Source organism: Vanellus vanellus (genome assembly GCF_965231255.1).
Source record: "Vanellus vanellus genome assembly, chromosome: Z".
NCBI classification, from domain to species: domain Eukaryota; kingdom Metazoa; phylum Chordata; class Aves; order Charadriiformes; family Charadriidae; genus Vanellus; species Vanellus vanellus.
The window spans coordinates 23,021,917-23,040,045 of record NC_138908.1 but is presented as its reverse complement, the minus strand read 5'-3'; the positions used below and the strand labels follow the sequence as shown (position 1 = coordinate 23,040,045).

The 18,129-nt window shown below is 37.0% G+C and overlaps 1 protein-coding gene across 1 annotated transcript in view; it reads left to right on the top strand.

Annotated features, from left to right (window-relative positions):
* Positions 1-202: 202 nt before the first annotated feature.
* Positions 203-18,129, top strand: part of APC (APC regulator of WNT signaling pathway) — a gene marked incomplete at its 5' end in the record, with an annotated part of 63,004 nt that continues 45,077 nt past the window's right edge. The window contains one exon of the mRNA XM_082497468.1: positions 203-440. Coding sequence (XP_082353594.1) covers positions 306-440 — 135 coding nt within the window. The remainder of the gene's footprint in view (positions 441-18,129) is intronic.

The following is an 18,129-nucleotide window of genomic DNA, read 5'->3' as shown; positions in this document are numbered from 1 at the left end:
TTCATGTATTTTGGCTTCCTCTAATACCTAATGCAATTGTTAATGAACTTCTTTCATTTGTTTAGTCATGTGTACCAAGTGGAAGCCCACTGGAAAAAGTCTTTGAACTGGCTTTAGTTCTAGGCATTAACAGTTTAGTTTAATGGATTTAAATTAAATGTTTGGAAAGTTTAATGGTAAATGGGAAAGACAGAGAGATAATTTTATGGTTAGATCAATTTGTTTTGGGGGGATTTTTTTTTTTTTCTGAAATGTTTAAATTTAATATTTTCTCTAACTTTTTTTAGGGCTGAGGGTAGCCCAGGATGGCCGCAGCTTCATATGATCAGTTGTTAAAGCAAGTTGAGGCATTAAAGATGGAGAACTCCAACCTTCGGCAAGAGCTAGAGGATAACTCAAATCACCTAACAAAACTGGAAACAGAGGCATCTAATATGAAGGTATTGCAAGCTCTGTGCCTGTGTGCATCAGCATTTCTGTTACTGCCCTTTGTGTCACGGACTGGTAGTTGCCCAACAAGTTTTGTGTGCTTTTAGATTCCTACAGAAGTCCTTTCCAGGCTGTGTAAGGGAAAACTATCAAATCTACTTGGTGAAGAATTATTTTTTTTTTAATTTGAAAATTGAAATATTCCAAAACATTTTTTTAGAAACAGCTTCTAGTTTTCACAGCTTCTTTTCTGGTGTGTCATGATAAGCACTACCATTTTAGCACTGCTGTACTTACCAGCAGGAAGACCAGTCTGTTAACATAGTTTGACAAAGCAAGTGTTGTTCAGCTCTTGAAAACATGGGAGAGACTGGAGGTTTTCAGTGTTTTCAGGTATGTTTAAAAATTTTGGGGTTTACTACAATTACAGGATTTAACATTCCAAAAAGGAATGTTCATTTTGAAATAAGACCACAAGTTCTCCAGCCTCTCCCAAAGCCTAAATTCATACTTAATAATTTCACCCAGATCTGTCCATCTGGTGTTTATTGGCTAGGTGTAAGCCTTCAGAGCCACCTGTCCAAGAAGAAACACTAGAGTCAGCTGGAATTTAGATGGATTTTGATCAGTAGGAAGGTACATACACAGCTGCATTCATGTGATCCATGACGCTGAACAAGGCAGAATTTCACAAGTGTTATAGCTGCATTAATGTAGTGCTCTTCCCAAGCTGACAAATCCTGCTGCTTTTTGCCAACAGCCAGCAAAATCAGACTGCTTTTGGTACCTCAGATAATATGGCTCAGAAATTGTTAATTTTTCTGTATATACTCCTGTATAGGATAGGCATATTCTAAATACTAAACAACATTTGTATGTCTGTCTCTTTGCTTTCCAGTCTTCATATCACAGACTTACTGTTCCTTTATAACTAATATTTATTTTTTAAATACAGTAATCTGATCAATATAGCAATAATAGTACTTTGAACTGAACTTTCTTTTTTCCAGCACATAGGTTGCAACCTGTATATTCACTGCAAGAAGAAAAGTTTTCTTGTGTTCTGAAATATTGTCACTAGTTACAATACTTGAAAGAAGCACAAATATTTCAGATACATTTAATCCTTGCATTGCAGTGTAAAATGAAAATGGCTCTGCTAAATAAAATTATAGTCCTTTACACCAGCTACTTGAAACAGTGGTTGGCATTAGCTGCTGTGGAAAAAAAAAATGTTTGTTTGCTCAGTTATGTGTCTGAAAGCTAGTTCCATCATTTATACTGTTTTTCTTAAGATAACAAATTTGTCAGTAACTCCCCTTCTCTCTGTTGTTACAGTCTAAAGTAAGTAAGGGAGGGAAGAACAGAGGATATGATCTTCCTTGTAGTTTGAAAAAGAAAGAGTGAAAATGCCTTTTTCCCCTTCTTTGTCTCCATACAGTTTTTTCCTTTTTTATTTTTTTTTTTTTAGCATTTGTGCAGATAATTAAATTTCCACTGACCTAGAGACAGACAAGCTGTATAAGCTGGTCTCTAGGGCATTAATTTGGGATGTGGAACAGCTTTCTGTCCTTACTTCAAACCTGGCAGACCACCAAATGGAAAAGTGGCTCTGTTGCACTCCATGGAGGAGTACTTATGAGCATATTCAGAGTAGATGTCATATTTTTTCCCTCCTGAAATGCCATTCTAGATCTAAGGGATTTATCCTAAAAAACCCTCCAACTCAAATATCAAACTCAATATGTTGCTTTTCGTTTTGGGGGATGGGTAGGGAGGAGATTGTTCAGATTGATTTGATTTTTCTTTTTTTTTTTAACCCATATTCTTTGAAAAAATCCTAATCAGTTGTGTTCCTCAGGAGTGCTTGCTCCTGCATCTGAACCAAGAAGCTGTGTTGTTCCCTTGTTTGTTCCAGATGTGTTTGGAAAGGGTTGAAACCTAGCTTTGACTTGACTTGACCCTGAAGGATTGCATGGGAATGATCTTGGAGTCTGATTGGAGTCTGTGGGTGAAGTTTGATGGGCATCATTGCAGGATTCTCTTTAGTCAGGAGATAATTTCAGTTTTGCAAGCTTTTGGAGAAAGTATGTGGTGGCTTTGTTCCACTGAAAGAAACTGCATGGTTTGTATTGTTCCAGTGTCGTAATTAGGGATAATTACAAGAAAAGTAATTAGAAGAACGAGAGCAAGGAGACTGAAGGCCCTTTGGCTACCATATAAGCAGTTAAAACCACAAGTATTTTGGAAAAATGATCCTTCGGGAGCACGTAAGTGTCACAGAGCCCTAGCAGCGCCTCCCACCAAGTAAAATCCCAAATAGGAGTGGGAGAAGGGGAGTAGGGAACACAAGCTGTGGTTCTGTGGCAAACATCACTGTTCTTGCACTGTGAATTTTGATCTGTGGGCCAGTGCAGAAACATCTCACAGTGATTCTTTGGGCTGTTAGTGTGTTTGCTTGCGTCTCCTCTTTTGTATTACATGCTTCAATTGGTTGTGAAAGGCAATAGTTAGGAAGGGCATTTTAAAGACAATAGTGTATCTTTAAAGAAATTGATTTTGGAAGTAGTAGTGTTAAAATGTTGTGTAAGCGTGCCTCATCTTTGTAATCACTCCATTTCAGAAATATAAGGAATTAAAAGCTTAACATGAGCTCATCTTGCACATGTATTTATTATAAACTACTGCTGACCTATATAAGAACAATACCTGAATGCTTCATGTTTAAAGCTAAATTTCATATTTAAAAGTGAACACTGTCCATTTGCTGACCAGAAAACAACATAATGGGTAAACAAAGATAAGTGTCATAACAAGGGTGCCAAAATGATTAGTAAAACAGTGTCCACTTTGTTTTTTAATTTGTGTTGTCCTAGGGATTAACTGTTCAAACAAAAGAAATCCCTCAGAATATCATGACTAACTTGGGAAATTTAGTTGTTACTGTTGGCTTACTGTCAGATGAAATACAGCAGTTTGGTATCATAAAATGTTCTCTCTAAATCAACAAACATAACTGTTTGATGGTCAATGAAATAATGATGTTGGCCCATAAATGAAGAAAAACGGTTTCAGTGTCTACATGTAGAGAGTTACAGTAACTGCATAAAACACAGACTATGGACAAATTTAAAAAAAAAAAGAACATAATTTTATTTGATTTCAAAGCCTGTAAACTTCCTGAAGAGACAAAAAGCAGTTCAATGTCAGCTATACTACTTTGTGCATGTAAACGTAGGAGACTTTTTGTCAGACTCTCCTGCCTGGTCCTTGTTTACAAGACAAGTATTTTTCTGTTCAGTATGGCGTTTTTATTTTATTTTTTTTTATGTCAGAGCTAATCCATGTCAGCATTTTTCCCCTTATAAAGTCTGGGGGGAAATAGGTATATGTAACTTAACTTCAAGTACTCAAGAAGTGGCAAAGAAATAACGTCATGCTTGATTTCCACGCTCACTCTCTGAGTGCTTGGATTTGACAGTAAATGATTACTCACTCTCTGAGTGCTTGGATTTGACAGTAAATGATTAATGTGCATTATCCTATGTAAGAGAGCTATCTTTGTTATATGTGATGCTCTGTAGGCAAAACGTTCTCTCTTGCATCTTTATATAGTACACTTAAAATTATATTCTACATACAATTTTCCAGCTTATTTAATGTCCTCTGTATTGTGTTTACAGGTATCAATAATGAAATAGGAAGCTGTCAGTAGAACTGATGCGGACTTGATTTTTTTAAGAAACGTTCTAAACAGCTAAATATACATTGTAAAGAAACAAGGCAATGGTTAAACTGTTGTCAGAAAATTGTGAGCTGCTTATTCATGGGGCTTTTTAGAGGCTTTTGTTTTGTGGAGGGTGTTGGGGTTTTTTTTTGCCAGATCATTGTCGTCATATAAAGGTTTTAGTTGTAATATTTTTTTGTGGGTTTTTTTGGTTGTCATTTTTTTGGTTTGTTTTAATTCAGGTTTAAAAGGTTTAAAAGACAAAGTCCTAGAGAGCTAGTTACTATGATGTCCAGTGCAGGTCCAAAGAGTGGTTTGTTTTTGACATGGATGCTGTTTGTGGGTTTCATCCACTAATTAGGTAATGAACCTTGTGATGCATTACGTTGGATTGGAATGGCTTTTGGCTAAATAAAAAAGCAAGTGCTAAGATATTTTGAGGATTTTTATTTTGAATGCGTTTGTACAATGTTAAGCTAAGGTAATTTAATGTGGTTGCAAAAGAAATTTTAAGCCTATAGAAGATAATATTCTACCTTTATTGCAGTGTTGTGCATACTTTGTGAGGTTGATTAATTGATATTCAAATTAGCAAAATTAAAGAAGATGCTAAAGAAGATGCCATGGTGCCTGTTCTTCATTGTGTTTCTGTCATGATGGATTTGTGAGAATATGAGAAGCTTAGATCTTATTAGAACTGAGTGTGATTTTATAATTAAATATTATTAAGTTGCATTTTATTTTATCTGCAAATATGACTTCCTTCTTTTTATGACTATTTGAAGGCGTGAATATACAAATCCTTAGCAGGAATAGCAGACTGACTAGCAAGTTAGTAACTTAACAGTTATAGTAGCTTGTTTGTTTCATTAAAAACAAGGAATCTGAAAAATGTACTGCTTCCAGCTTGGCGTTTGTTAGCATACATTTGTTTATAAAAGCAGAAGATTGATGTTCACAATGTTAGGAGACCTAACTGGCTTGCTCTGTTAACACTTTTTGGATTTGAACTCTTTGTAAGCCTTGTATGGAAACAGGATTTTGTGATCTATAAGCCATAAGAGTTTAAAAAAAAAAGACTGCTGATCCTTTACATCAGGTATACCAGTGGCTGAATCACATCCTTTTTTTAGAAGTTTACACTTGTGGTGACATAATATTTCAGATACTATTGGTGTCCTTTATCCCCCTTGCCTAAATTTTAAGGTTTGCTTTAAAATGGCTGCTGAGGGATTCTTTCTTTTGGAATGTGTGAATGCTTTTATCAGATGTCTCCTTGATTAGGTAAGCAGTGATCACATTTTCTTTTAACTCCCCAAACCCCATTTTGTGGTCATACAATCTGCTTAGCCATCACTTCTCGATATTTAACCATGAAAATCTACTTCCTTCTGATCAGCTGTCTCTAATCATCAGTGTTTAATCATCCTCATTGTAAAGCACAGAAGGTGCTAGGACATGTTTTTTTAACTGTTGCAAGAATTTTTATTTTAATGTATCATGGTAAGCGATGTCCTTGCAAATTAAAATTTGAAGCTGAACATGTTCACAGAGGCCTCTGATACATACAGCCTAACAATTTTGTCATGTGCTATATACATATGTAGTGTGTTTCTATCTATCTATGAGGTTCCTCAAGTAGATGTTAGATAAATACATTTAATGGGTACCCATGTTTGCAATCCCGTCTTTAGAAATCTAAAAACAGTTTTTCTTCTAAGGTACCAGAAATTATACATTTTGCTGGGGGACGCTTTCTGTGTCAGATAACAGGATTTTCCCATCTCTTTCCAAAGGGAGAGTGTTTTTAACTTCATCTTGCTATTTCTCTTTTTCCTTTTTTCATCGGAGAAAAGGTTTTTAGTTGGCAGCTCACACAGTAAAATATTTCACCAAGGGATACAGAAATAAAATAAATAATTGAAAAATTATGTTAAGCTGTGAAAGCAAAGCATTCAGTCCACAGAAGAGAAACGCGTATGTTAAAACAGATATATCTGATTTGGAATTGCTATTAGTGAATAGGCTATACAGAGTAAGCAAACTGCAGTGTAACTCGAGAAGTTTGTATTTGAATCTTGAATTTAGTGTGATAGACAGTTCTTTGTGCATCCTGTTACACATGAGAGTATTAGCATCGTTTTCAGAACTGTCACCGGAAATGTGATTTCCAAGTGATCTGAGTTATCTGGTATGTTGTTATTTCTGCTAAGAGGTCAAGTCAGATATAATATAGTGCATTATAGTTGCTTCACGAACCAAAACCAATGTGGTGATATTTCCACAGTAATTGCTCATATGGAAGTTAGGGATAGTTCCCTATTATGCAGAGAACATCTCAGTGGCCCTGTTTCGAATTTAAGTGTCAACAATAAAAATTTTAGATATAAAAGCAGATATAGTGAAATGTCAGTAATAAATTCTGTTCACCCAAATGGGCTCCCCAGTTCCAGAAAAATGGGGAACTACTGGAGAGATTCCAGCAGAGGGCTATAAAGATGATCAAGGGAATGGAGCACCTCTCTTACCTGGGTCTGTTTAGCCTGAGAGGGAATCACATCGATGGTTATAAATATCTAAAGGGTGGGTGTCAAGATGAAGGGCCAGACTCTTTTCAGCGGCTCCCAGCTACAGAACAAGGGGCAACAGGCACAAGCTGGAACACAGGAAATTCCACCTCAACATGATGAAAAACTTGTTTACTTTGAGGGTGACAGAGCACTGGAACAGGCTGCCCAGAGAGGTTGTGGAGTCTCCTTCTCTGGGAGTATTCAAAACCTGCCTGGAGGCGATCCTGTCCAACCTGCTGTAGGTGAACCTGCTTTGGCAGGGTGGTTGGACTAGATGATTTCCAAAGGTGCCTTCCAACCCCTACCATCCTGTGATTCTGTGAAGCGTTCAAAAGCAACTTGAGTATTAAAATACTGAACTGTCAACTGTAAGGTATAACCTGTTCCACCCTCTCCTCTTCAGCAGTTGGGAAGGTTGAGGTATGACCCTTTTGGCTTTAAAGAAAGAGCAGACGACAGCCTAAGAAAGAGGAGAAATCATTTACTCGAGTGACCGTGAGATTTGGATACTTAAAATTGTAGTCAGGCAAATTATTGCCCTTCTGTCAAAAGTCTTCATCAGTTTGTTAGCTGGTAATTTCTTGTTTGTTCCTGGATCCTGAAGTTTCTCTATGGTAGTAGGTTCCCTCCTTGCAGCAATTCAGTAAGTATGGCTGCTTAGTCAAAGCTGCTCTTCTGTGTAACGTCCTAGCCCCTGTTTCCATCTGCTTCCCTACTTATCTTCCTTTATTTGTTGTCTGTTAAGCATAATGATACATTGTTAAACTACAGAATTCAAACTGAAGAAAGTTCAGTAGTTGGGGGTTTTTTTAGCTCTTCCACCAGACGGGCATCTGCATTGGTTATCAAATCTGTGTCCATGTATGTAGTTTTCCTGCGTGATCCTTTACGTGTGTAAGTTCTTCTGGTTATAACAACCACTTGTGATTGTCAGACAAAGATCAAAATCTGTATTGTGTGTTAAAAATGGTCTCAGCATGCAAGTTAGGGAAGGTGGCGGGTGTGATGCCACTTTTTAAGAAAAAAGAAAAGTTTAGGAAAAACTGCTGATTTACATACCTGCAAGCTTGAGTTTGTAATTAATGTGTTGTCAGAAACCACAGTAAAGAACAGACTACTAGTGGGCAAAGAGCTAACATTTCTTTCTTGGGGAGAAGTGTAGCTCACCAACATGAGTTCTTTGAAGGAATCGTTGCAAAGGAGCTAAGCTATATGGACACTGATTAGTCTGCTTGGGTTTCTGAAATGAGTTGAGTAATGTCACTCATCAAAGACTTCTGAAGAACCTAAGTTGATTTAGGAAGGTTCTTCGATCCAACTTAAAGGTAGAAAATGAAGAGCAGAATAAATAGTCAGGGGCTGGTTTTCTTATTTTACCAGTAGTGTCCTAGTGAGATTTCTGCTGTGGCCTGTGTTTTTTGAATGTATTCGTAAGTTATCTGGAAAAAAAAGAATGAGATAAAATGTCTGACTGATGATTTCCAGTGTAGTAAAAATGAAGTGTGAAGAGCTGCAGAAGGATCTTGTGGCCTTGAGTGAACACACAGCAAATAAAATTCAGTGCTCCAAAGCGTAAAACAGTCATGATGGAAAACAGCCTCAGTTTATATACATAATGAGGGGTTCTGAATTAGCATGGCAACAACATAGAAAGAGGTCTTAGAGATGCTGTCAATATCTAAAAATGTTCAGTTTTTTTGTAAGTTGTCAGGTTAGTGCTTAGTTTGGATCCGAAAAAGTCAGTCTAATGTTGGGAATTACTGGGCATAGATAGGGAAATAAAAGAGCTATAAATATGTCAGGATGGGCACATGCTGCGTCCAGAAGTTGAGTAGTATGTCCTGTTGTGATGAACCTTCTCAGGAAGGATCTAGTTGAATTAGTATAGGTGCAAACAAACAAACAAAAAAAAAGCTATATGAAAAGCTTCCTTAAGTGGCGTGATTGAATAGAATGGGACTTTTCAACTGGATAGAGAGGGACAGGATGGGAAGAAGGTTGTTGAGCCCTGAAAGATTGTAAATAGCATGAGGAAAGTTAATAGGGAAGGATTGGTTTCCCTCAATACCAGATCTAAGGGACATCAAATAACATTATCAGATAGCAAGTAGAAAACAAACAAAACAATGTTCATTTCTCATCTTAAGTCTTTACCATGGGACCATTTGGTTGCCAGAAGAATCGACCAGGAGGTAGTACCACTGGAGATGGGTTTTCAGGAAGTCTGCAAGTCAAGGCCAGCTGGACGCTGGGGAGAGGACATATAAGAGAAATGAACAGTAGGTTTTCTTCATGTGTCCTCACTAGGTTCTTGCCATTGGAGGTGGAATGTTGGTGTGGATGGGTGTTTGGTCTGTCTCAGTGTGAAGGACGGTGTTTGCTTTTAGTTCTGTTCTTTTTTTATTTTTTTCCCAGCTGGGTTATGCTTCCTCAAAAAGGGGGAAGGGGGACAAGGAACAATTTCCTCCCCTCCTTCTAGAGCTCCTGAGCATTGAGAAGGAAAGGGAGAGGGACCTTCAGAGGTTGGGGGGGCTGGAGGGAGGTGAGGGAGGAAAAGTGACAGCAGCAACCTAGAAGTCTGTGACTGAAGAATAGATCCAAAGAGCCTGCGGTGGAGTAGGAAATGGAAACCTCTGCCTGGACAGTGGAGAGCCTTTTCTCAGAGCGGGTGATGGTCATTCATTGGTGGTCAAATGATGAATTCTGGGAAATAATTCTCTTCAGTGACTGCAGATGGTGGTTGGCAGTTCACATCTGCCCTGCAAGGGTACAGTGGGCGGTGGGAGGGTTGTAATGAGACTCAAGAACAGCAATTGAAGTGTCTCTTCAAGTAACTTTGTTTTTTCATTGGAATGGTTAATATTTTTAATTAAAAGGTTAGCTAATTATCCTGGTTTATAGTTGAGCTTTTTCTGTTGTTTAAAAACTTTTCAGACTTCTTTGGGAGCATAACAGAAGTGTTAATGAGAAGGTCTAAGCAGATCCACTGCAAAGCTCTGGCCACCTGAAAAGTAGCATGGTCCCCAGTGCATTAGGTGTTATGTACCTAGAGAACACTTTAGCAAATAATTTCAGGAAAGCATTTTTGGTGAAAATTTGTACTTATGTCAATTGGGAATAAAATGTGTGGTAATTTAGCTTCAAAGATTTTGTATGAGGTGGCACTAGGATAACTTTGTCACATTAAAATGTGGTAGGTTTTGGGTGTTGGGTTTTGGTTTTGGTGGTGGTTTTTCTTTTCAGGAAATCAGAGCTGTTAGATTATGATATAAAGGTCCAGAAAATATGAATAATTTAAGTTGCCAGTATGATCCCATAGTTTCCTTACAATTTATGAAGCAGTGCCAAAGCATCATGATCATCCTGTGACATCAATACTATGCTGCTATGAGGCTGCAGGCACATTACCATTTTTTACTGTATCCTTCGGTTCTGGCATTTGCTTTTTCTGCATCATCCTAGTTCTGCCTGTGCATGCCTGGCTTACAGCTTTTTGGAGAAGAATCCTGTTTACGTGGATACAGATGGTAGAGAAAGAAACTTCTTTTTTTGCTTGCTACTAGCAGCAGTTGAACATAAATTTTCCCTCCTTAATTAACCAACGGATGAGAACCTTCTAGCATGCTCTTCATTTGCTCATTGCCATGCAAGTAACGTACCTCAGAAAGTGGTGCCTGTGTTGAATCTGCCCTTGTCTTGACGTTGTTTCCATGCATCTTCCAGCCAACTCTAATGAGTCAACTTCATTTTGTCTGACTGATTTTTTTTTCAGCATGTGGCCAAATTTAAGGTGGTTTTTTATGTTTGTTTGTTTTTTGTTTTAATACTTTGTGCTCCTGACTCTTTGGAGTTATTTGTATGGTACTGTGCACTCTGCTGCCTTAATACAGCTTGTTTTTCTTCTCTAAACTTCAATTTTTTTTAAAGCTTGTTTTGATACATGCTCTGTCTGGCGCACAGAAGAGGCTTTGTCTTGATCACTTTGATACTTCACTGAATCATGTGGCTCAGCTTTAGGGGAGCTTTAAGCAGGAACATAAATTACAGCAGACAATAAAGGGAAACGTAGAAGGAACTAGAATTGTTTTGGAGAACAGCTCAAGGTGGAGTAGCAAATGAGGAGTTTGTGTAATAAGTCTCCTACTTTTGAGAAGGAAGCTATGAGAAGGAATCAATGAATTGAAAGCATAAATTAAAAAAAAATCTGTGCAATTCTTCTTTGCATCAGTTTTAAATCGTGTGGACGTTACAATAAATCTGACCCCCAGATCTGTTTTTCACCTGTAGTACTAACAAACCTTATGATTGAAATAAACTACAAAAAAGTAGTAATTTACACAATAGAGTTCATTTTTACATTTTTTCCTCTTTAGATGTAAAAAATACCATCCAAAAAAAACCCCTTAAAATGCATTTTATTTGGGTTTGCACATTCAAAAATCAAGGAAATGCCAGCTTTAAGGTAGATGATGCCACCCTGACTTTGTCAGTTCGTTTATACAACCTATTGTACAATTTTACCTATTCAACAGAAAAACCATGCTCAGTGCTCACAGGTAGGATAGAAATGTATCCTTGTATAAAATAGTGTTATTTCCTAATTTACCTATGCAAATTATGTCTTGAAACACAGATTTTCATGTATGTAATGACCTGTAGAGAGTCAGGTATTTCTCTTCAAAGTTACTTCTTGACAGAAATGCCGTCTGCAGGAAAAAAAAGAACTTTTTTTTCCAGAAAATATATTTTATTAAAAATATTATTTTACAGTATTAAAGCTAAGCTAAAACTCCATCCTCTTCTGTCAGCTGGATTTCTTAGCCAAACCATGTCTCCTTGAATGAGCTGTGGTCTCACTATGAGCGGGTCACATACGTCATGGAAATTGCACAACTGCAGTCACCGTCAGAAACACTGTCTGCAGACAGCTGAGCTAATAGGAGAGAATTCCATGAGAATTGTGAGATACAGATCTCGCATGTTATTGTGGTATCCTGGACAGGCAGTGCTCAAAATCCAATTACAGTCAGTACAACCTGCCAAAATATTTTGATTCAATAGTAATGTATATTTTGCTTTCAATGTAGCTGAATTATGTTTTGTACTCTGAAATAATATGGATTAAAAAACTTCACTAAAAGCTAACTGTCTTTTTGCACAGTAATGAATCAGCTAGCTGTAGAAATTTCACATTATACCTATTTAATAAGGAAGAACTTTGAAAATATAATAGTAGCATAGGATCTGACATTTTGAAAGCCAGGTCCTCTTCCGAATGGTTGACCATATAGGCATTTGCACAGCAGATACCCATATACCCTCACTCTTGGTGAAAGTCTGTTTTAGCTTTATATTCATGCCGTTCTGCACAACAGGTGTGATAAACATGGACAGAATGTGGTAACACCTTGTTTTGTTCTTTGGGTAGCCATTCTAGCTTTCTGCTTTTTTCCTCAAGCCTTCATATTTGCTTTGTTTAACTGCCTGTATGAACAGTCTTACTGCACGTGATAATAGCCAGCTAGTCTAGTTTGAGAGTGAAACGAGATGCGTATAGTCTTACACACAAAGGCTGTTCATCTGGATAATTAACTCTTAGGGGCAAGTTGGCAGAGTACTAGCTGCCTTTTTGGTGCCTAGTAGTCTTCCATTGACACTGACAGTGCCTATTTTGAGGCTCACTTTCTAAATATTTTCGTTTCTACTCATGAAAATACTATTTTTCAATGTTTTTCAACAAATGCATTGTTTGAGGAAGAAGTAGGGAGAAAAAGCATTGATTCAGCAGTAACATTCCTTGCCTGTATAAATATTCATGGAATAGGTGCTAAATTCTGAGCTTCTATAACTTGTGCTGTGTGAATTCATCTAGTATTTTCTTTCCAGTATATGCCTGATTTCCATTTAATTTCAATACATCCTTTCCCATTAGCACAGGAAACATATGTCTTTTTTTTTTTTTTTCCCCAATGTGAGCTTGCCATCTCCCTTTTCAAATTAATCCCCTTACTCTCGGTTGGATTTTGCACATGCAGAATGTTTTTGTGGTGCCCCACACACCCATGCTTTTCAGGTGGGAAGAGGTGGTATCAGTCTTAAGGCATGTAAAGGAGACTGTCACATCAGGATTGTGACATGGGGAGAAAGAATACTGGTAATATAGTAGATAGCAACGGATAGTGCAATGGATAGATCCTCTAAAAATAAAAGTAGTTTCAAAGACAGTAATTTGTATTGGTCTTTTGGTAAATTCTAATGTGTGAGTGGAAGAAACTCCCATAAGATGAACTGATTTTTACAAATTGAATGAAATGATGGATTCTGGGAAATAATACTCTTCAGTGACTGCACAACTGATGAAGTTAGACATTTGCGAATCACTCTCTTGAAGTTCATATGAACTAAAAATGTGGTTATAAAAGTCATTTAACATCTTACAAAACACAGACATTTAAAATACTATTGAATTATTTAGTCAGTAAAGAAGCAGCAGTGGCATTATATTGTGTTTGATTTGTGTCTTTTTAAGTCTGTTGGTATGATTTCACAGTAAGTAGTATTTTTAGCATGAGCTTTGCAATTCTAAATATTCTAACAGAATCCAAATTGATGAGAAAGTTGAATAAAGGTTTTTTGGTGGTGATTTGTTTGGGGTTTGTTTTGTGGGTGTGTGGGGGTGTGTGGGGGTGTGTGGGGTGTTTTTTGGTTTGATTTTTTGTTTGGTGGGTTTTTTTAGAATTTGGGTGGAATTGAACTGGTGATATACATAGTTACTGACATTACTTCAGACAGCATTCTTTCTGGGCATAAAACCAGATAACGTTAGTTGATCTGACAGTGGGCTTGCAATAAAAACTTCATACTGACTTCAGTATGTGGTTACAGCAAGTGACAGCTCTTGAGCATAGTGACACCAAGTTAGTATTTTTCTGTTAGGAAGTGACATCGTTTGAAATTAAAATGAACAACATCATTTCATATAACAAATGCTTTCCTCTTTCTACAAGGTTAAAAGTTGAGTTGTTCCAGTGTTTCACCTCAGTCAGCAGTGCTGTCCTCACTGCTGTTACCATTTAGACCTGCTTATATGGGGTTGAGCAACCAGAGCAACTGCTTGGCACTTCAGGCAATTAGAAGGGCTCCCAACAGGCTTGATTAAGTAGCAGTGTAATTTGCCAAAATGTATAGGAGTAAAGGGCCTCTTCCGTAGCTTTCATTCGTCACTGTGAGTGTAGTACCATGTGTGATACTATTAAGGCACTGTGAAGTTTGTATAGTTATGAAAGGTCATGTAAGACCTTGACATTAAGTTTATGCTGTCTGTAAACGTGTAGAAAATAGTATTCTGGTGTCCATCTGCCACTGCTGTTTTGACATGTAATGTTGGTGTTGAATTTGAGTGATGGATGTGCTTTTAGTACGTGTTACCTTTTTTTCCTGCCATTTCAAACAAATAATAATTGAAACAATGTGCAACACTGGGTTGACCTTCAAAAATCACTTTCCATTTAAAGTGCAATTGTGTGTTTTTAGCATATTAGGTTAAAAACATGAGTACAAATGCTGTCAGAAATATTCTCATTTAAAAATAGTGCTGATTTGGTCAAAAATAACAGTTCTTGGTCATTCAGTATGCATATTCGCATCCTGTATGGTGTTAAGATCGATGTTCAATAATTGTCTAAAATTGTAAATTTGTGCAGTTAAACCTGTTTTTATACTCAAGTAATGTAAATATAGTGGTAACCAAGGTAAGCATAACCTAAAAAACCTAAACTGAAGGGTAACTCAATTTGGGTTTTGTTTACAAACATTGACAGAAACACACAGTGAAATCTAGGGCTGTGTGTGTATATATATGTGGATGATGACTCTCTCTTCACATAGACCCAAGGATAGCTATTAGCTAAGAAGGACGAAAATGTCTGAAGATGGTTTTACTAAAAGTTGATTGATAGAATAGCTGTTGTTGGAAATCTTTTCAAATGTAGACTCATGCTTACCTTTAAAAGATCCAATAAATTTCAAAACATCTTGTTGGCTTACTATTCCAGCTGATACTGGCCTGTGAGTCTATCTGGCACACTGCTGGCAGCGATTTTATAGATTTAAATTTTGTGGTGGATTTCATACATTTTGGCATTCGCTGAATACACAAAACTTTTAGAAAAGTGAATACAAGTAATAAAGCTTATTCTACTTAAAAGAGAGAGGAGAGAGGGAAGCAACTAGTGTTTACAGAAGACCGAATGTATCTGATTTGTCTGAGTTGTATACTTCATCAGGAAAAGGAGCAGTGATGACATCTAAACCAAAATGTCTTTTTACAGGTACCATATTTTGAAATATTACCAAATATGAATATTATTATTTATACTTACAGATCTCAAAAATTGAATACACTTTTAAATCTTAAGTCATTGGGATTTGAAATCTGACATTGTTAGTGTTGTTCCTCTGTGATTCCATTCTTTATTCCAGCTTCAGTAAATTCCCAGCCCTTAATCAATTTTATTTACAACACTTACCACTTAGCCTGATACATATATTGTTGGTTAAGGTGGTTTTCTTCTCAGGAGGTTTCCAGTTACTTGCTGATGAGTCTGGTCTTTTTTAGTTAATTATCCATAAAGTAGTTGTAAGGTCAGAACTGTATTCATTGCGTCAAAAAAAAAAAAGAAAAAAGACATTGTTTCTGTACTTCACAGTCCAGAGACTGTGAAGACAGAAACCTTTTTAAATGATGATGAGTCATAGGGCCAGCTCCATTTCCAAAAGCATTCTTTTGTACTTCTGCAGTAGGACAAGATAAACTAGGTTATATTTAAGTGGCCATTAAAATAATTTCACTTACGTTCTTTAAAAGAACAGGAAAAAAACTTCTGCAGTCTACCTCAGCCACACTTAACATTTGTGTATTTTTTGAGTAAGTCACTTGTTAGTCAATAAAGAATTTCCTTAGAATAGTGCTATAAACCACTACTAATATATTTATTCAAACTTGCATAACTAAATAGAATATTAATTTAACTTTGGTTAAATTGATTCAGGTTTACTTATGGAGACAACTTTACACAATTTAGCAGACATGACATCAAAAGTAATATAAGATTATTGTGGTAAATTACTATTTCAAAGCACTGTATTAATCTTGGGGGGGGAAGGGGACAACTGCATGTCAGCAGCATTAGTGTTGAGTCCTGGAATTATAAGTAGTGGATAAATAAAAATTTGCATAATCACAGTAATAGATAACTTGCTGTGTTTCCTTCAAGTACGTTATTGCAGAAAACTTCTCTGTTCCTTTATTTGAGTGAAATGGGAAATTCCCCAATTTTTCATTTTAGCACTCTGCCCTATTTTCCACCAGTACCGGGTCCAGGGGCTGCAATTCTCTCTGTAACCTTTGTCTGCTTTGTCATCTTAGATTTCAAAGTGTGCTTTGATCGAGTTTGAAATTGATGCCGTAGCCTCATAATAGCATTGTTACCTTAGCAATGGTACTGTAGAAAAGAAATGTAGAAAAATATAGAAAAGAACACTTTACCTACTAACTTGAGAAGAATGCATGTGCTGTTGAAAAAGGGGAAATAATTAAAAAACTGTAAGTTACACCCTAAATTAATGAATTGTAGCAGAGAAAATTGAGAAAGGTGATTCAGTATTCTAATGTCTAACTTGCCAATATTCAGAAAGAGCAGTCCCTAGCTGCCTGGACACATCAGTCATGTAATTTGGTAGCAGAGGAAAAGGTGATAGTATTTCCACTTAGCTGTTCATATAGGCTCTTGAAGCAGGAACACTCATTATGTAGGAAAGTGTCCTGAACATACAATTTCTGAATAGCAGAACTGCCACGCAGAGAAGTGAGAACGAGGCTTCTGAGAAAGGAACAGGAGGAGGGGTTGGATGTTTGGGTAGGGTTTTTTTCCCCCTGTACCAAGGTGCTTTTCTCAGAGGAAAGGGATTCATTAGTTATTTCTAAATTTACCTAAGTTGACAGGTCTTTCAGAAGCCTGCAAAACTCCCAAGACTACTTCATATATCCACGTTGCCCTTTTAGGCTTTTAAGCTAAAACTGCTGTCTGTAAATGTTATCTGCCATTATGTCAGATAATGCAGAAGTCCTTATTTGAAAAATGTAGGAGTCTTTCTTTGAAAAACACCGGGTTACTTGTTTGTCTGACTCTGCTGACAAGGCAGACGTTAATATATAGAGATGGCTGGGCCATATGGCTGATGAGGATGCCCTCGAATGTACTTAAAAGCATAAGCACAGTGGAGATGGCTTTCCGAAAATAGCGATTTTATCACACCAGATTTGATCCTAAAGGCTATGCCAGCAATTAACAGGTAGTGCAGTAAGAGCAGATCTGTAGATGAATTATGTTGAGGACCCAGTGTGCGTATTATATATGTTTTGGGGGATTTTCATTTTGGACTAGCTCTAGCCTGGTCCCGTGGAGTGAATGACCATTAGCAGCCTTGAGTGTAACTGCTGGCTTGGTTTGAGTGGAGAGGAGTTCGGTTCACACTACAAGATCACCCTGTGATATGAACTGAAGTACAGCTGGTGGGGCAGACGGCAGTCTGGCGTCAGACTGGTCCGAACTAAAACACGAATGCGGACACACACCTTGACGCAGGCAACATGTGAATTTGGAAATTTGGCTTCGATTCCACCTGCAGAATTATTTCCACAGAACAGTGTAAACACAATTAGTGCGTCTGTACTCCAGTATTCCTCATCCTAGAGTATTGGTATCTAATTACACAGTGGGTGACTGCAGTGACTGTGCTGCTGCCATTTGCTCTGAGTCTAGTGCTTGGAGGTTATTTGACCAGAACCCTGTGCAGTTCTTTACCCAAAATCCTTTTGCTTTTCTCTCTCTTTTTTTTATATATTTTTGGTACAAGGAGCAACACTTTGAATATAGAAAAGCTCAGTAGTGTGTCTGTTTAAACAATATTTTGACTCCTTGTAGATGCTGTTTTGTTTCCTTTAAAGAGAGAAAAATTAATTTAAAAGGTACCTTCTTTACAAATTGCAAGAACTATTAATGTTGACAATAAGGTATGCTAGGCTCTTGAAAGAGCAAAACAGTGATGTGGAGATCTTTTAAATCATCTAAAATTCATTAGTTTTCAGGTCTGAAGAAAAGTACAATTCTGGGTGTAGAGTCTATGTATGAAAAGTATGGAGTACCTTCCATTATTCAGAATTGTTTTCATTTCCTGACTGTTGCTGCTTCTAAAAATATTTTCTATGCCACAGTATGAAAAATGATATTTTAAATTCCAGTAAGGGCTTTTTGCCTTGTGGCCAGTCTTTTCAATTCATTTTTGCTATTGCTGTATCCACCATTATGATATAGAAAAGTCATTCACTAACTTGCATCTAAT